The 20,285-nt window shown below is 40.9% G+C and overlaps 1 protein-coding gene and 1 pseudogene across 3 annotated transcripts in view; both read left to right on the top strand.

Annotated features, from left to right (window-relative positions):
- Nucleotides 1–1,934: 1,934 nt before the first annotated feature.
- Nucleotides 1,935–3,885, top strand: LOC121811807 (annotated as a pseudogene).
- A 3,088-nt stretch (nucleotides 3,886–6,973) lies between these two features.
- The window catches only part of arhgap36 (Rho GTPase activating protein 36), a 76,127-nt gene continuing 62,815 nt past the window's right edge, over nucleotides 6,974–20,285 (top strand). Inside the window, exons 1-2 of one of the 3 annotated variants that reach the window (XM_005946863.2) lie at nucleotides 6,974–7,173; nucleotides 11,506–11,558. Coding sequence is in view for 1 of the 3 variants with exons in the window: in XM_005946861.2 (XP_005946923.1) it covers nucleotides 7,156–7,173 (18 nt within the window). In the remaining 2 variants the exon portion in view is untranslated. The other 2 variants (XM_005946861.2, XM_005946865.3) reach the window with 2 other exon arrangements.

The raw sequence follows: 20,285 nt of genomic DNA, 5'->3' as shown, positions 1-20,285 counted from the left end.
TGATTTTCAGCCTCTCTGGGTAGATCTGACCAGCAAAGAAGGCCAGAATTTAAGTAGTCTTTACAAAACACGTGTAAGAAAGTAGTGACAATAACAAAAGTCTACATGTTAACATCAGACAGAGCTTTCCGTCTTTTGGTTTCATAACAACTGATTAAAATCAAACTGATAAATCCTGTTGGATCCTAGAGAGAAAAAAGAGCAACAGCAAATTAATTGTGATTAATTGTCTGTTGATGAAAAGGAAAAAAAAACCCTTAACACTCTTTAATATGTTGATCAAAGATTTGTAATCTTTGAAGTTGATTTGGAGGATTTTTGACTGACTCCTTCCTTTGACATGTAAATCCCGATCAGCGCCTCGGATGCTTTTTGGTTCAGCACGAAGGTTTGTAGCCTGGGGTGAGTCTTAACTTGAGTTTCCATCTAGGATGTGAAAGCAGTTGTAGCTGCAGGTTGTTTTCATAATTAGCTCCACTACGAGAGGTAGTGTTCACTCCAAAGGCAATCTTGCCTAATTACCTTCCTCTGCCGCTGATATTGCTATCTTTGTAAGAACCAATTAGAGTCTAAACATTGCATGGGCATTTCCTTTATGGTCCAGGAGCTTTATGACTCGTTTAAAGGATTAAAACTAAGACCAGTAGCTGACATTAGTTGTCCTAAGAAAAGTACAAGTTTCTGTGCAGATTCAAATGGGCCGTCACGGCTGGTTCATACCGATGAAAACTTCACAGCAACCTTCCAATTTAGGCACACACTCCCCATCGTAGCACTGCTGTTTACTTGTTGTAGTCTAGAGCCATCTAGTGGTTAAACCAGATAAGTGCAGTCCACAGTTCTAAGCTGCCCCAGTGTTTCGAGCTCAGATTTAAAGAATAAAGTAGCAAAAATGTAATTCTTTCTTAGTAAATGTAATTAAATTGTATTATTACATTTATTATTAATTGTATTTAAAATAAATCAATGGAGTTGTATATCAGTACATTTATACATAAAAATATACATCGTATATACATAAACATACAATTTACAAACATACATTTGTACATTTTTTGTGTTGAAATGTTACTGAGATTCATTTTATGTAACTGATTTATTGTTTTCTTTAAATGAAATCATTAATGATACGTTTTAGGTTCACGTTCTTTGCATGAAAACTTTTGCATGAAAGTGATCACATCTGGAGACAAGCAGCAACAACCAAGAATATAAATCTCTTTTAGGATGAAGACTGGGTTTAAGGTTGGGCTAATAAATGAATGGAAGTCCTGTGTGTTAAGCTGGCATGGTAAAGTGATTACTCATAACAGTGTACTCGAACCTGATTGCATCCCCCCTCTGCTCTGCCTTGTGTGCCCACTTTCTGCACACACATACACACACACCAGTAAAAGGGGAAAAGAGGGACATCAACATGACAGCTCAAAAAAATAAACAAGTCCACAAAAACACATGAGCCCTTGGTCTGGGGACCCAGGCCCATGACAGTGTGAATGCATTACGCTCTCGCTGCTGGGGAACCTAACAAATAACCAGAACAAAGACTAAAATAGAGCATGTAAACAGCTGCACCGCTGAGGGACCTGTGCGACTACTGTGACCTGTTTTACAGTTGCTGGCAGGTAAACAACTGATCTCTGGAATGAAACACGTTCTCGTTTATGTGTGAAGTAGTGGCTATAAGTTTTAGAAAAGTTTTCATTTTGTGACCTGTCCAACTGAAATGGAGGAAAACCTGTTTTACAGCTTTTTAGCAAATGGCAGGATGACATTTGGCATCTGGAATGAAGCATTACAAGTGAAGCAACATTTTTCTCCTTATCTAACTTGCGTGAAGCGAACTAGGAAACAGATTGTTCTTCTTCCTCAGCAAAAAGAGACGCACAGAGGATCCGACTAAGTATGGACCGAACTAGCAGCTTCCTCTGATCTGAGTGAGTCCAGCTACAGGAGAGAAAAGTGGAAAACTCCAACACTGCTGCCTCGAACTGCTGGAGCTCCACACACTGAATTTGAGTTTGACCAAAAACACGACTCAAAGGAAGTTTCAGTGAAGTTAGCAGAGGAGGGAGGGAGCCGGGACTGACTGTACTTCCTGTCTGCTGTTTTCAGCTTCACTCACAGACTTCATGGCTTCCAGATCAGAGGAGGATCTCTGCTGTTCAGTCTGTCAGGAGGTCTTCAGAGATCCTGTTCTTCTGTCATGCAGCCACAGCTTCTGTAAAGACTGTCTGAAGAGATGGTGGAGAGAGAGACCAACACACGAGTGTCCAGTTTGTAAGAAATATCAGTGATGATCCACCTTTAAACCGAGCTTTAAAGAACCTGTGTGAGTCGTTCTTACAGGAGAGAGATCAGAGAGCTTCAGAGGCTCTCTGCAGTCTGCACTCTGAGAAACTCAAACTCTTCTGTCTGGACCATCAGCAGCCAGTGTGTGTCGTCTGCAGAGACTCAGAAAAACACACCAATCACAGATTCAGACCCATCGATGAAGCTGCACAACAACACAAGAAGGAACTTCAGGAAACTCTGGAGCCCTTAAAGAAGAAGTTAAAGGTTTGTGAAGAAGTTCAAGTGAAGTTTGATCAAACAGCAGAACACATTAAGGTCCAGGCCCGACACACAGAGAGGCAGATTAAGGAGCAGTTTAAGAAGCTTCACCAGTTTCTAGCAGAGGAAGAGGAGGCCAGGCTGGCTGCACTGAGGGAGGAAGAGGAGCAGAAGAGTGGGATGATGAAGGAGAAGATGGAGGCTCTGAGCAGAGAGATAGCAGCTCTTTCAGACACAGTCAGAGCCACAGAGGAGGAGCTGAGAGCTGAAGACGTCTCATTCCTGCACAACTACAAGGCTGCAGTGGAAAGAGTCCAGCGCTGCCCCCTGCTGGATGATCCACAGCTGCCCTCAGGAGCTCTGATAGACCAGGCCAAACACCTGGGCAACCTGACCTTCAACATCTGGAACAACATGAAGGACATGGTCTCCTACACTCCTCTCATTCTGGACCCAAACACTGCTCATCCAGAACTCATCCTGTCTGAAGATCTGACCAGTGTGAGACGAGGAGGAGAGAGGCAGCAGCTTCCTGATAATCCAGAGAGGTTTGATTACTGCTCTGTCCTGGGCTCTGAGGGCTTTAACTCAGGGACTCACAGCTGGGATGTTGAGGTTGGAGAGAGTACAGGGTGGATACTGGGTGTGTCAGAAGAGTCTGTGGAGAGGAAGGGAGACATAGACTCTGGATTATGGATAATTTGGTTCTATCGAGGTGAATACTCAGCATCGTCTCCATCAGCTGAGACGGTTCTCTCAGTAGAAAAGAAGCCCCAGAGGATCAGAGTGAATCTGGACTGGAACAGAGGAAAGCTGTCGTTCTCTGATCCTGATACTAACACACACATACACACCTTCACACACACTTTCACTCACAGGATGTTTCCATATATTAACACTGGTGGTAAAGTGAAGGTGTGTCCGTTGAAGGTGTCAGTGTCAGTGCAGCAGATGAGTTGAGGATGATGATGTTTCTAATGTTGTTTCCTGTCAGTGAGTTGAAGCTGTTAAACTGCAGCTGTCCTCCTGCTGCCTCGTTGTTCCAAAGCTCTTTGTTTCTCTTTTAGTTTCACTGTTTCTTTCTGTTTCTGCTGTCCACCTTTTCACATGGAAAATCATTTCACTGTTTCTCACTGAATGACTCCCCAAACTAGATTTGAAATTCTATCAAGTTTCTAATCATTACAAGTGATTCATGTTTCTATTTGATGTGTAAATGGAGATGATTTAGTTTGCTGGGATATGGACTGACATGTGTTGAATGGGAGGAGCAGTTTGTTGTTGTCTTCTTGTCTGTTTATGACAACAATAAATATGTTGTTGAAACAATGATGTTTAACTCCATATATGAAATGTTTCACGGTCCTGTTTCGGTGACCCAGTGTTTTGTATTATTATTCATCTTTGAGTTCATCATGGTTCATCACTGTTGTCGCATTGTACCCTCACCGTGCTGCGTTTTCCCTCCGTGTTTCTAGTTTCCCAGTTTTCTAGTTTGAGTTTGATGTTTTTGTTCTAGTTTAGCTTTCCTGTATTTCATGTTAAAGTTTTTCTCCAGCAGTAAAGCTGCTGCCTTTAGTTTGTCATTCAGTCTCCGAGACCTGCATTTGGGTCCTACATCCTGGCTTCGGTCTTCTGGAGTCTGGAAGCTAGGAGCATGGGGGACCGGGGGAAATAGGAGTTTACAAGCTGGTGGGCAGTGGAATTGGTTGCAGACAGAGGCACACGGGAGGGGGGGGAAGCAAGACTGTGGAGGTCCGGGTGAGTTTGAAGGTGAGAATGGTCCAGAGATCCAGAGGAGGTAGGGTAGGCAGGCAGGTGTGAGTAAAAACGGTGCCAGCATCCTTATGTGCAAAATATTTTAAATAGCAGAGGAGTAAAGTATCTGTGGAATCAACTGGTTAGCAAACAGTCTGGGGAAGGTTAGTTGTGTGTGCTGGTCTTATATGCAGCCAGCTTCATTGGCTCCAGGTGTGGATCCAGGGTGTGGTGTCGTGTGGTCATGTGGCTCTAGTCTTTAGTTAAGCATGTAGCCTGCCTCTCGTGCCGTGCTTTGGTCTTGCGTACCACACTCATTAACACTAGAATAAAAAATTAATAAAGTTGGTGTCGGGAGCATGTCGCAAACATGTCTGCCACGAGGGGAGCCATATTGTTGTGAGGCGGCCTACATGGACGAGGTGAAGAACCTGGCATCGTGGTGTCAGGACAACAGCTGAATGTCTGCAAGACCAAGGAGCTGGTGGTGGACTTCAGAAGGAGTAAGCACCAAGTGTACAAGCTTCTTATCATCAACAGAGCTCCAGTGGAGAGGGTGCTGTCAACACATTGCTGTGCTAACATGGCACAAGACACTTTAACATTCCACTCGCACAATGTACATTTTCAGATTTTTAATTTAAAATTTCAATTTTTTAAAATGTAATTTACGTATTGTATTAGTGTCTTTTTTTTTTTTTTTGCACAGTCAAAGGAGCAGTTCAGGACACATTTCACTTTGTGTTGTACTCGTATGACTATGCTCCTGACATAAAGAATCTAGAATCTTTATGTAATTTTACTTCAATTAGATTTGATTTTAGCACATTTTCCCCTTTTAATTCAAATACAGAGAAATACTCTCTTTACTTTCTAAAGATGTGTTTTTTTAAATAGATACATAGATAGATAAACCTTTATTAGTCAAACACGTGGGAAAATTGTTGTCACAGCAGAAAGTAGACAGTGCAAAGTTATAGCAGCAAAATCAAAGAAAAACAGTGGAATAGGAAAAAGAATAACATGCTATATACAATATAATAAAATACTACACTGTCAGAAAAAAATACACTTAGTTTTATTGCACATGTGTAGATGTGTGTGTTTGCTCAGCTGCAAACTTTTTCTTGTGGAGTCTGACAGCAGTAGGAAAAAGAATAATACACTTTGTAGCTGATAGATTAAGTTATTTGTTTCTTACTATTTCTCATTTTATTTAATGTTGTTGGTGTGTGGTTTCCTCTCCATTTTGTCCACCAGAGTGTTTGCTCAGAGCTGCCAAACTTTTTCTTGTTGTAGTTCTGAGCATAGCCCGGGGGAAGAAGCCTCAGTGATAGGAACACGAAAAGGAACCTTAATGCAGCACCGAGAAGGATATCATCTAGTTTGTTTTCCAATCTGGCCAACTCGGGGGGGAAAATGAATACCTTCGTACGTGCGAGAACAGTCACGGACCCTGTCCCCATCAACACGAGCTCGCTGAGTTAATCACATGGTACTGTTTTTCCCTGGCGGCTGCCATTCTTGGTTATTCGCTCGTAGGTGATCCATGCCATTGAGAACAGTTCCCAGGATTGGTAGTGTTAACCTTATGTTTCACAGTCTCCCGATGCACGTTCATTCAGGAGGCTGATGGAGACTGGAGAAACCACCGCTGAATCAGAGTCATTACTTATGCGCTGTCCACCACTAGGTCATGGACAAACTGATCGCGGTGTGGATGGTCGCGGCCACTGGCTTGATTTCAAAGAGAACCGCAGGATGTCCCACAAAAACTTGTCGCGTCGACCCATTCTCTATTTGTGGTCAAAAAACACTCCCAGTGCGGTCCTCACGAAGGATAGGCTCGCCGATGTCCCGCCACAAAAAACCTCAAACGGGAGGGGTCAAGGCCCGTCTTCAAATTGAAAAACAAAATAAAAAACCCCAGAAAAAATCAAAAACGCAGCAGGCTCAACCATAAACGATTTCACGCTGTTATGCTCGTCAGTTCTTAGCTTTATCCACTCGCAGGTGTTCAGTGTACCAAGCGACCATTGAATTCATTGAAGCTATCAGCCGATCGTAATATTCCATGATGACACACACACAACCATCTACCACACACACATCACACAACACACCACACACACACACACACCAACTAGCGAATACAACATCAAAACACAGCAGCGCACACACAGGAAGGGACACTTGGACACCAATCGCAATCAGACAGACAGAGGACCCCAAGACGAAAAGATAACCGAAGCACGGTACTATTCGTCCCCTATTAAACTATTAGCCTCTGTTACTGACTAAAAACATTTACAATAAACTTGTTAAAAAAAATGACACATGATCTGAAAAAACAGGAGAAGAGCAGATTAAAATAATAGAAGGTCAATGGCTGGACAAAAGGATAAGCGCTGATGAATTAAGAAAAAATAGGCTTTATAGCACAGGTGTGTGGAATCGCGTGCTGGAAAAAAGAATGATAGAAAATAAAGGTGGTGGATTGGGGGCGGGGAAGTAATTACACTGGAAAAGCGATGAAAGAAAAAAAGAAAAGAGAGGAAGTGGAACCAAAAAAAAAGAGAGAGAAAGAGAGAGGGGGGAGGCACTGAAGTCATGTGGGGAGGAGAAAAACAAGGAGGGGGAGGAGTAAACGTCAAGTGCAGGAGGGAAGAGAGAAAGAGAGAGGGGTCAGGAGCAACATTGGGAAAGAGGAAAGGGAGCAGAAGCATCCAGTTTGGAGTATCTGTACCTGGGACAGACGCGCACTGCTGGCTAATGCCGCTGCTGGATGGACGCCGCTCACCTGCACGCTTCCAGCACTTATGAGACCGACCTGTGCGCGCAGACATGCATTTCTACTATGTGGTAGGTAACGCACATGGACCTCTTTAACTGTGTGTGTGTTTGCTGCAGGCACTCACCTTTTAAACTCCTCTTTGCATGGTGCAGCTGTAAAGGAGCAAGATGTGCAGTCAGAGATTAGAGAGCATTGTTGAAGGCCTTTTAGTTGTTTTTTTGTTTTTTAATCGATCACATGCCCCTCCCTCCCCCCGCTGCTGCTGCTGCTGCTGCTGCTCCTTCTTTATCATCTGTGTTGTTATTGCGCTATCATTAAACTCGGCTGAACTTGTTCTTCCAGCATTCCCAAATATTTCTCCCTTGCAGTAACGCCCAAATCCATCATTCCTGTAAAATTATTCATTTGTGAAATGTTTCTTTCTTGGCCTGAAAATTTTGGAAATGCATGAAGTCTCCACCTCTGTCAGTTTCATAGCTGTGGTTTCAAAAAATTAATAATTAAATCAGTTGTTCCTCGGCTCTTCGCCTAAAATAAGCCTTGATTGTCTGTTCTACAAGCAGAGAAAAACAGTCTCAGTGGCATGACAAGGAAAATATGTCATGTTATGTCACTGCAGACAATAAAGGCAAAATATTTTTATGACGTTACTTTAATGTTTAAATGTCTACTTTGACCTCCATGCATGTATCAAGTGGTTGATTATCTTTTTCCTGATATGTCCACCTAATTATTTACTATTAGTTATGCAATCCTGCATGCTTAAGTACAAAGTGCTTTATTTCATTCATCCTGGTCGTTACATTTTTCTTTCACACAGTGCAACACAAACATTTTAGTCACTGCAGGCATCCTGCAGCCTGCTACAACTCTGTGTAATGCAGTGCGACTTGGTTCAGATTAGGATAATTAATGGCACAGCAGCGTGTTTTAGTGTAAGGAAACTTAATACCAGCAAAGCACAATCAGCATCAATATCCTCCGTTGGTCAGCACTATGGACTTTTTAGTATCTTTCAGGTCATTAATATGTCTTTGTGACTCATAACTTTAATATAATGATGATGTAATAGTCTGTGTATGTGTATGCTCCCTGACCAGAAGTAAATAGATACTTGAAAAAGTACGCAAACAGCTTTACAAAGTGAAGTATTTAGCACATAAAGAGCTTCATATATTCCCCAGAAGGTCATTTTTCTTCTTCTTCTTCTTATTTTGGATACTTTGCATCCTTTGTCCAATATGTCCACTATCTTACAAGTCACTCCCGACACTCGTCTTCACCCACTCCACCCTGCCTGCTCTCTCCTTCCTCTCTCTTGTGCACTGTCTGTTGCTTTGGGTGGTTGACCCCAGCTTTTTAAACTCATCCACCTTCTCTCACTACAGACCATAATGTAATCTGCAAACATCACCATGGAGACTCCGACTCACAGCTTGTATTTTGTAAATAACACATTAAAACTACTTAACAGGTGACGCGAGCAATCATTTCATTAATATGTGACGACTTGCTGGGGTTACCGTCAGGTCTTTGCAGTCATGCGGATGTTACTGTAACATGCACCAATCCCTTAACCATTGCGCAGACCGTGCTCAGCCATCCTGAATGGCATTGTCACTCCACAGTGTTTGCAGCCTCCCCCAGCAAGGCGGCACACACTTTTACCCCTCAAAAACTGCCAGGGAATAACTCAAGGTCATCCAAAAGAGCACAGGGTATTGACCCAGGCTCTGAACCTGGAGCAGGTGGGGGAGAAACATACGTAGTTAAGTAGCAGTGCTTTGCAGTACAGACTCATGCTGAGCTGAAAGAAGACATGGTGCAGGTGACTCTTTTCATTTCTGTTATCCTGCTCCATTTGCCATAACGTATTTTAACACCAAACCGAGGAGTTGGCATCATATTCAGATTGGGATCACTGGTTGGATCACTGGTTCACAATCAGTAGTTTAAGATGTTTGGGTTTGTTTGTTTTTTATCAGTGTTGCTTCACATCAATGCCTCTCTGCTCGAAGACTGGAAAAACACTCATATCTTGTTTTTCTCCCACAAGAAAAAATGTTGATGGTTTCAGCGTTTGGCGAAATACTCCAGATTACACAGAGTTTTGACTTGCCTTAAATTTAACTGGAGCAACAAGGAGAAAGATAAAAACTGGCAAACCAGAAGCGCAAACCTGCCAAAGTGCCTCTGACTGCAAAAGAGAGTTTGAGCTGCACTGATTTCAGTGGCAATTACGAAACTGCAGATGTGTGAATTGCGAGAGCGTGGGCGAAATGATCGTTGATCATTTCTTTACGACTTGAAAACCGAGGGCCTCTGCCATCTGCTTTGGAGCATCACTTGGCTTCAGCAGGCAAAAACCAGGTCCAGCTAAATCTTAAAAGTTAATAGTGCAAATATATTTCTCCATGCCTGCTTTTCCTGCCTCTCAGACATTACCAGACAGCTGCATCACTTCCCTCTCACACTAGCATATCTGCATCTGTCCATCTGCCATCTCTCGTTTCCCTACTAGCATAGCCTGTCTGCCTGTCGTTACCCCATCTGCCTCTGACTCGCTTCACCGCCGCACCAGTCACGGATACGTGCACAGCTCAATCATATTTTGTGCTTGTCTTCTTGATTTGTGAATCCCACTCTGGCGTGTTATTAGCTCCACAAAGTGGCCAAATCCCTTTAAAGCGTTGGGGATTTGGCCCCACGTGTCAACTGTGACTTTGACTTCTTCGTCAGGAGCAGAAGCTCGTTATCAGGCTGGTGAAGGTTTGCAGCTGTTGCTAACTTGGTTAAAAAGCAAAGAGGAAACTTTCATTTATTCTATTTGGAGTTTTCCTTTGAGGTTCTAAACTATTTGTGTTTAACACGTTTTGATTGATTATCTTGGACAAAAAAAGAAAAAAATGGTCTGGAGTATGAAAGATTCTTATTTTTGCTCTTAATGTCTTCATACTTGAATGATAAATCGGGTCTTTTGTGTTTGTTTTTGCAATAAGATGAAAATGTGAACACCTCTCATGAGTCTGTGGCCTGAGATATTTCTCTTGAACGCCTGAGCGTTGCTGTGGCGAGTGACACGCATTCAGAGGTTGAAGCTCATCTGCAGGGAGTTGATAGCTGCTCAGAGCTCACCTTAAATCTGAGTTTAGGGGGGATTTGGCTCACCAGTTTAGGAAGCAGTCTCAGTCCGAGAAGCATTTTATCGAAATATAATGTGGAAAAATGAAGCTTGCAGCCCTTCTTTGAGTTATAGAGGAGAAATACTTGTTAAACTGAAATTGGGTTGAAATTTTCAGTCATTCATGGATTGGAAAGTTGACCCTTGGAGCCTTGGTTGAAGTTTATAGGTATTAAAAACACAGCAAACACCTATTTCAGTTGCGAATGTGCCCCAGATGTTCCTCCATATGTTTTCCTGCCTCCCCCATTTTTGTTTAATGATTTTTGAATTTCAAGAGGAAACACCTCCCTCATTTACCGCAATCAATCAACTGCACGCGCAGCCACGCCTTCATAATCAAGTTGCACAAGAACCTCAGGCTGCAGATGGCTGTTTCTAGCTTTTCTTGCTGACACCAGCATTCAACCACAACCACACGCAACCATCATCGCTTCTTAGTTCCTACTTGTTCAGAAACGATGGCTATCTCGCCGTGCTTCCTGTCTGACTTTATCATGCAAAATTGACGAGACAACTCTTGGTCTGACTTTTGGCCTGCAAGCTGAACGACTCCAGTAAGCTTTTTAAATTTTAAATATTAAGCGCGTGTGCTTCAGTCAGACTTACTCTGTTGACATTAAGGCTTTTAGTTTTTTCGATTACGATAATAGCCTTAGTCACATCACCCCCGGAGATTTAAAGAAAAACAGAGTTGATAAGAAAAAGTGTTAGAGAAGAGAACACAAGAATTAATCAGGAAAAAAATCTTATCTATACATAAACAAAACATTCAGATTCAAAGACAGAGTAAGAATTTAAGGATTTCTGGAGTATTTTAAATAATGCAACAGTTTGGGCTCTTTTAGGCCTTTTTGTTGTTTCTTTCTCTCTCTCTTTTCCTCTCTCTTCACTATCCTCACTATATCACCAAAACTTACCTCCTATCCTGCTGTAGTTTTATGTGTTGTTTGTATTTGCTCAGACCTATGTGTGCACTGCATTGTGCTTCCTGCTGACTAATGGACACCACTTGATATAAGCGTAAACTCATGAAAATGAAATTGAAAGCATAAAGGGGGCAGTGACAAATAGTGACAAACAATAGAAAAGATGGATGTAGTAACCCAGTAATGCAGAGGTCATTAGCCTCTTGGCAGCTGCAATGCTGGTGTTTTGAAGGTAGACATTATGGAAAGCAACCATAACAGCTCATGTAACATCTGCTTATATACTGCAGCTGGCTAAATCCATAAAGATCAGTGAACCTTCAGAGCACCAACATCAGCGCAGGTGAGCTGATCAAAGCCTTTTTTGCACAAATCTACTGAAAACAAATCTACTAGAACTCACAAGTTGAGACAACTTTTTCATGCTGCACCATTAAACTTGCCCCTACTGTTCCCCCACCTACCAAATGTCATTTTAACCAACGCATACCAGGTGTGTTTTTGGCTGTTTTTGACATTTACAGCCAAGAGTTTCATGGTATTACGCTGTACTCTGTAAATTTAATACACAAGCGTGAGTGTTGTTTGGCCTCTTAGTGCTGTTGGTTGTGAAATGAAAATAATTTGATGGGTTTGTAAGGTGCTTATATAAATTTAAAAGTACAAGCGATTTTAGCCTGTTGCTATAGGTAGATGTCAGAAAACATGATGACATCTGAAATTATCACATATAATTGATGTTTCGTGGATATAAATGTTGTTCTAAAATAAAAATGATATAATACTTTTATAAAGTGTTGTAGACGCATAAATGGAAAAAATGGGTCTTTTTTAGATAGTTGCTAGGAAACATGGTGTCTTGTATAACAAAATTTTGTGGATATAAACTGGATGTTACAATACTTTCAATAGGTGTTAAAAACAGGATATTTCAGCCGGTTGTCACATGATTTCTAGGAAACCTGATGATGTAATAATATGTGATGTAGTTAAAAACTTTCAGGAGCCTAAGATGTACCTGTGTACCAAGTTTGTATGTTCAGTTCCTGATTGTGGTGGAGGAGTTGGGGGACAAAGAAACAAACTAGCAGAGAGACATATTTTTGTGAATTATTGAAGATTATTGTAAGATATAGTCTCATATCTGACATTTTCCCACTGTCTTTATCGACTGCTGAGAGGTTACGAATGGTTTAGCTATCGGTCATCCTTTGATCACCTTTAAAGAAAGATGTTAACATCTGGCTTCCAACAGTTTGGCCTCTCCTCATCTCCTTAGTTTCTTTTCTCTTTTGATAAGGTGCACATTAGCTGTCACCTGGATAACATAAACTGGCAACAACCATATAGGCAAGTCTGAATGCCGGGTGAATTTTGCTTCATCTTTAAGGGATAAATGAGAGTCTCTACTGTGTTTTCCAATCAAAGTTCAGTCCCCAACCAATTTATTCAGGCAATTTAATTCTGACTAATTACTTTGAAAAAAAAATGCAAACAAAAACAAACTTTTCATTCCAGACTTGTCAGGGCTCCTCCTCCAACTTGGGGTAGTGAGTTCTGCTTGCCCCATGCTACTGTGATACCACTAATGATTTAACTGGGCATGAGTATAACTGGAGGGCAAGTGATTTCTGATAACTGTGGAGAAATGTGAGGGTGTGATGTGTACGGCTTTTCAACACCAACCACCAGTTTCTTTGCTGCGTTAGTTTCACCGTGATCTCCATGTCTATCCTATCTGGCCTTCTGAGTTTATCTCAGACAGAAAAATGTATGACAACATCTAAAAGCCAAAGTCAACCTGCCAACTCACAAATTTGACCACCTTAAGCTGTAATATAATGAAATACAGTCTGGCTGTTGAGCTGCAAAAGGCTGATAAAATTTGTGTAATAGCTGAAGTGCTATTAAATAACCTCAAATAACTTCAATAAATTTAATCACTGCATGACAGCAGGAGTTTTGATTTTCTCCAGAGGCTTTGGAAAGTCTTGGCTAAAGTTTTAAATCATCTTCATCGCTGTATTTCAGAGCTGTCTTTTGGTCTTGCTTTATTAGTTCAGCAGTTTCTCTGTTGTTCCTTTAGACTCAGACATAATTTTGGAAAGTTCTCATAAGTTATACTCCAGACAATTATAATAGACTGCCAAATGAATTTTGGAGGAGGGAAAACTTTTTGCAAAATGTTGTCTCGTCTGCACTTGTCCGACTTCCCAACAGGACCCATGACATTAAAGGAGAAGTCTCCTCTAAAATTTTCACATTAATGATAAATAATGCTAACTTCCTATCAGATGCAAGGCTCTTTCTGCTTATTAACACTCAAAAAGTAGGTCATAAATATGTCTTTGATCACTACAAAGGGTCGCTGTAACAATGCCATTTCGTCAGAAGCTACTTGCAGGTCTCCTGTACTCACAAGTTGTTCTTTGGCAGACGTCGTCAGCGATGACTGTGCCAAGAATCCCATTTTTCAGCTCAGTCACATTACAGTAAAAAATGACTGCAAGTGTTTATCTTTTGTCCTCGCGGCAGGCTCCCTGAGCCTGTTTCTGCTGGAGGTTTCTTCCTATTAAAGGGGAGTTTTTCCTTCCCACTGTCACCAAGTACTTGCTCATAGGGGGTCATCTGGTATAAAGCATCTTGAGGGTGACTGTTGTTGTGATTTGATGCTATACAAATAAAATAAAATTGAATTGAACTTCCTTGCAACTAGAAAAAGTCAGACTAGAAAAGAGACTGTATTTAATTTTTTTTTGCTGTCACCCTTTGGCAACCACTTGTAATCACAACCCAATTACATAGTCAGCTGATGGGAGGCAACCTGTCTCCAAGCAATCGTGGTTTAACTGGGACTAACTACAATCAGACAGACTGGCTAAGCTTTGCAAATAATTGCTGTGTAATTGGTAAATGTTGAGTACTTATGTCATTTGTCAGTTAAATCACTTGCTTGCAGCAACTGCTATGAGGAATGGGGATTTCTGTGTTTGTGGATTTGCAATTTTTACCTGTTTTTCACAGTTAATCTCGCTGTCCAGCTGTAATTGACAGCTTGACCTTAATCAATTAGAAACTGATATCAGGCTCACTCGGTCTTATTGTTGTTTTATCACCATCTTGATACACAAAAGTTGACTTGAGGACAACAACAGGATGTTTTTCATAATGTGACTCCGGCATTAGAGACGAAGTCTGAATCAGGAGGTAGGAGACGTTAAAGAGATTTCCTTTAGTTGTTTTTAACTTTTGTTTTGTCACTGTCTCTATAGTTGGGCTTAGACATGGAAAACTAGTGAGGTTCAGGAAAAGATTGTGTTTCAGGGTAAAATCAATAGGGAAACATCAGGAGCTGAAAAATGCAATGCAAAACTAACAAAAGCTCTATTTCTCTTGGTGCCTATTGGACCTGGCTTCAACAGGAAGTCAGTTCATATAGTTCATATAAGCGTCATTAAAAAACATCCTTTCAGTCTTGTGCAAAAAGAGGTTTTGGAGGAAGCTGGTCACTGAGCGTGCTTTAGTTTTCTTGAAATTGTTACTTAGTGGGTATACGTGTGTTTGTATGTGTTGCACCCGTACAGTTTACAGTGACCACAGAGTTTAGTTCAAGCTCAAATGTTTAACATCGTGGTCAATCACCCACTTTGCCATGATTCAGTACAGATGAGCGAAAACAAAAATAGCCTGTATTCTTTAAACTTTATATCATAATCAACTCTGGTGATGCCTTCAGCGTTTTCCTGCACGTGCATGGCTTCCAGCGTCTGTGTGCATGTGCATGGCTGCAGCAGTGATGCACGAGTGAGTGCCAGCGCCTACAGGCTGTCCTCATAAACAGTCTGCAATCTCTCATCAGCCGTGGTCGGTGTTATATAACCGGAGTGACGCTGACCACTTCCAGCTGCAGGTTCAGTTGTCATTAATCTGTCTGTTCATAATTTTGGTGTTGTTGCGATAGTTATTCTTCTAGTGCTGTTTAAACACTTAGATACTTCAGGGACAAAAGGAAACGTTTTAAATGGTGTCTATAATTTTGAGTTAATGGGTATCTGTTGTGTGCAGGCTTTGTGGGAGACGTTATGGTTAAACAAAGCAACATATGGATGCACTCTCTGATGGACAAACTGTGATGAAAAGACTGTTTTCTAAATGACATCAACAGCATTTGGCATTTCTTTGCAACACTGTTTTTGTGGTCAACATGCACTCACTGGTCACTTTATTGGGTACTCCCGTTCAACTGCTTGATAGCGCAAGCAGTTGAAGTATCAGATCAATCACATGATACCAACTCAGCGCGTTTAGGTCAGGATGACCTGCTGAAGTTCACACCGAGCATCACGACGGGGATGAAAATGTGTTTTAAATGACTTTGAACGTGGCACCAATATTCAGTGTTTGTGTGCAGCTATTCCTGTTTTTCCTGCAAAACATTTGAGGCATTGAATGTGTTGATGTGTCTCCATAGTGAAAATCTGGTTTCCTTTAGCATTTCACAAGTTAATCCTACATCATATGAAGGACATTCTGTTCCCTTTTTTTGTATTGCTTCTTCAGCTTGTTTATCAAACACAGCCTCTCACCACATTGGGTTGTAAGATAATTTAGTTTTCATCACAGTAGTGATGTTTTCTTGTCATGTTACAGTCACATGGAGCAAAGAGAGTGATTTGGGTATAGAACTCTTAAAAAGTAAACTATTAACTATTAAAGTCCAACCAATATTATAGGTTATTTAAGGCCGTGATTTAAAAATCAGATATTCTGATATTTTTTTCTTTCTGAGACACGAAACATAACCAGATTTTCCTAACCTTTCTTTTGTGTAATTATTATTTAATCTTTTTACGCTCTGGGCGACTCTGCTCGGATCAGCTGCATGTTGCATTTACGGTGTTCCAAACATACTCTTATCTGTAAGTACTAAGAATATATTTTTGAAAGTCACAAATGCAGCATTTATAATGCGCTGACTGATAAATGACCCTGTGAAGTTTCTGCATCAGTGTCATCTTGTGTCAGCTCAGTCTGTTTGATTCAAGTGGATTCACAGCCTGTATCGTCAGATCCTCGGGGGTGAGTCTTCTCGACTCGAGTTGAGTGATAAGAAGTGTTTCCAGAGCGCAGAGCTAGGGAACTGGTTCAGAGGCTTTTTAATCACAGACAGAAAGGTTGCCATCATCTTCCCAAGAAACAATGGATAACATCAGTGTTGCGTGTGCATGTTACTTAACCTGTGCACTCAGTAAGCCCACAGCTTACTTTTGTCCTTGGAAGACTTTGGTTGAGTTATGACAGGAAAACCGCAGGATTCCCAACTTCTTAAGCCTCCGAGGGTTTTGTCTTTGTGTAAATCTGAGGCGAGGAGCTGCAGAGAAATCAGTGGAAACACCTCTCGCCATATTTTTTCCACCTTCTCTCCCTCTCTTTTTTTTGTTTATACAGTCTGTAAAAAGAAGTCCACTTTGTTTTGAATTCACCTTCAAGTTGTAGCTATGACTTCACTCTTGGCATCTCTCAGTGGCTCCTCACTCTCTTTGTACTGTCCACGTGTATCCATCATCGCGTATACGCCCGTGTGCATCTGTCGGCCCTGGCAGCTCTCTCTGGATGTTTAAACTTTATGATGGATTTTCTGTTGGTGGACCACGAATGCCAGCATGGCACTGATTTACTGACTTCTGAGGCTGGAGGATCGCTTTGCACCTCGGCTCACACAGTGGGCGGGCTCAAGTGCTGCCTGGAGGCTCGATGGTTGTTCGGTTCGTAAACCAGGAGAAGCGGTGACTCAGAGACACCGCTGAATAAGAAGAGCTGCTGCGTGGGATTTTAAATGGTATTAAATTTATTAAATTTAGATAATATTTATTTGTTTGAGTTTGAAGAGAGACCTAAAACTGGAAAGATAATGGTAATCTCAATATGAGAAGGTTTTAAAGTGGACGTGAAAGATTTGAAAGTTCCCCTTTTGTCATGAAAGTTGTCAGCTGAACGTCAAGAAAATTTAAAAAAAATAGTTGTGCTCTCATGGATCCTTATTCACTCATCCAGAAAGATTTTTTTTAAAAAAAAATCCAATTTATCCCTAAGTACTTCCTCAATTCAACCTCATGGGGCCAAGTGTGATCTAAACTATGTTTTCATATGTTTTACAGCTCTTCATACTGATAAAAACAACCCAATATTACTACTAAGTAACAGACAAACCATTTAAAAAGCAAGTTTTTCCACTACTATAGTTTTAAAAAGCGTTTTCAGTGAATTAATGTTTCAGTGTTTCTTTAATATAGATCCAATGTTTGTATCCAATATTTCTTTATTTTAGCGGACAGTCTGAGCAATGAACTATCGGAACTTCTTCTGTAGTTTAACTTATTTATTTTATAGTTTCAATGTCCGCCCCACTTAAGATCAAAGTGGGCTGTGTGTGTCTTTGACATCAAGAACAGTGGTCCCCAACCCCCCGGCCACAGACCGGTCTGAGAGAGTTGAGGCTCGGGTGTGAAATTGATCTTTTTCAGGGTTTTTACCGTTAACTAGGTTTCCCTGGGTCTTTTCCCGTGTTGTAGTTGTTATTTTGAAAGAAATATGTACGCGTTACCATAGCAACCAGAGAGCATTAAGGGGCAGAGAGGAGGATGTTACTCTCAATGTTCTTGGCGCATTTCAGGAGGACGCTGCTAATAAAGTTTCACAATTACACCGTGATTTCGCGTTTATTATTATATTTGCAAAATGATACAGTTTTTGTCTTGGTCGTGTCATTTTATTGTGTTGTATTCATCCGCGACACCTTAAAGGCCGTCCGTGACAATATTGTCTGACATTAAACACGTCTATGGCACAAAAAAAGGTTGGGCACTGCTCAGCTAGACCGTGTGTGGGCAGTGTTTCATCCTTTGGTCTTGGGACAACTCTTATGTTATTATTTAAATCATAGATGTATTATTTCCTCTTGCCTGCCAGATTTCTCTCAGAAGTTATAAATGTATTGGTAATGTTTGCTGTCAGTATATTTTTTTTGCACTATAACATATAAGACATTAGTTAGATATCCTTGAGTGGGTTCCTTGATTCCTTGAATGGACACTGGTGGTCTCAACAGTTACCCTGATGAGGCTAAAACCAATAAATATCCTAACAAGGAGCTTTTGCCTCCAGATCCCCATTATGTCATCACTATCATTACATTTGTTCCTGTAATCACTGAAAAATATTTCAGTCCCTACCAAGTCTTTGCAAAGCACCTTTTTTAAATTTCTTATATGGATGTGGTAACCTTTGAAATAGATAATACTGGAAGCCAATGCATGACCCAGTGCATTTAAATCTTTGCTTATTTAAATCTGCTGCAAGCACTTTTCTTGGTTTTAAGGAGCTTTGCTCAGGCCCCAGTCATTTCAAGTGAGCATTATCTGTTCAAAAATCCGCTTCTTAATGTGACTTAGTGTTGTTACACAAGCAACGGGCAACTTGTCAAAGACGAGGAGGGGATGAGAGTCAAACTCTTCAGGAATTTATTCTGAGAAGGGGGATAAAGAAGTATTGAATTCAGATAAAATCTGTGCCGGATTTGCTTTTATGTGCTGGGCTAATAGGAGGTGAACCAGGTTCAGAAAAGAACTGCTGATATCACATGACTGTTGGGGCACTGCAGTATCAGGTCAGAGGATGCAGGATGTTTCACGTCAGAGACAGCAAGGCTCAAATCATGAAAGAGCCCCAGTTGGTATTTTCCACATTTTCCTGTCTATTCCCTGCAGACGTTCCCCACCCGTCCCCAGATGGTGCCCACATCCCAACATGGCTTTTATCCCAAGATAGATGTCTGGGTCCAGAGCTGGTGGGGTCAGAGAGTTTGACACATCCTTTAACCTTTGTCAGTGACGACAACCTGTCCCTCCGATGATGCTACTCACCCATCAAAGCTGTTTGAAGAATGATGGCAAAAAACTGAACTGTAGACCAACAGATGTTAAAGCTGTTTCCATGTACAACAGCAGTTCAGGCAGACGGTGTCTTACGAAGCATTGAAGATCAGATTATTGCAATAAAGAAAGCATTAAGGATCATCTAGCTCAAGACGATAAGAATTAGACAGACTGGAAGGTCAGAAGTTCAAGTCACCATTGCAGAGTGCATTTTATTCTTGGTGTTCTTACATTCCTCTCAAACAAGATTTCTTTTTTAATTTAATTTTCTTTGAAACAGAGAAAGGTTATTATAAACAAATTCCTGAACTCCGTCCCTAGAAAATCCAACAAAGATGTCCAGGTGATGTTTAAGCAGATGGACAGTTGTGCTGAAGTCTACAACATCTGCACAACTTTCTTTTGGAACCATTTTTCAACAAAGACTAACCCAGTAATGGAAAATCATACTTGATACATAATTTCTTGAGATCACTACAGTATCACTGTTTTAACCCTAAACATCCTTGTATATATTTTGGTTTCTTTAAGAAAAATTAAAAAAATTGAAATTATGTGAAAAGCATGTAATTTGTAGTCTTTAATGCTCCTTAATCACTTTTTAAAATCACGAACTTACCAACGCAGTTTGGTTCAGGCAGTGTAGTAATGCCCTCGGTTGGGATCTTACATATGCTCTGTGTTAATTTACTTAATATGAAGGTAAATACAGAAGACCAGGCTCTGACTGCAGGTACTTTATATACATTACCCCATCGTTGATTTGATGTTCTAGTATAGTGTCTAATAGTTTTTCTACATAATGATTTTTCTAGCTGAACAGTAGACGGCTGTATGAGCTGAAACTAAATAATGCTAAAAAACTGAGAAAGGGATCGTTGCTAAAGATTGATCATTGTGGAAAAAAGTTAAACAGCAATAAAATTTGACTTTTTGTTGTATTTAGTTTTTCTTCATGTGCTCTTTTCTATTTAAAATTCTCTCATCCAGCAAACGTTAAAGAGTCTCTGATACTCGAACCTCAGGGTGCAGACAGTTTTTGTCACGGTGCGGCATGGCACACCGTGGAAGGAGTGGGGAAGGAGGACCCAGGCGCGGTGCTCTATGTACAAACAGTGTTTATTTACAGAGTGAAA

Source organism: Haplochromis burtoni, unplaced genomic scaffold (assembly GCF_018398535.1).
Source record: "Haplochromis burtoni strain Fernald_Lab_line unplaced genomic scaffold, NCSU_Asbu1 Contig_383, whole genome shotgun sequence".
Taxonomy (NCBI): domain Eukaryota; kingdom Metazoa; phylum Chordata; class Actinopteri; order Cichliformes; family Cichlidae; genus Haplochromis; species Haplochromis burtoni.
The sequence above is the reverse complement of the archived record's forward strand: the minus strand, read 5'-3'. Positions and strand labels throughout refer to the sequence as shown.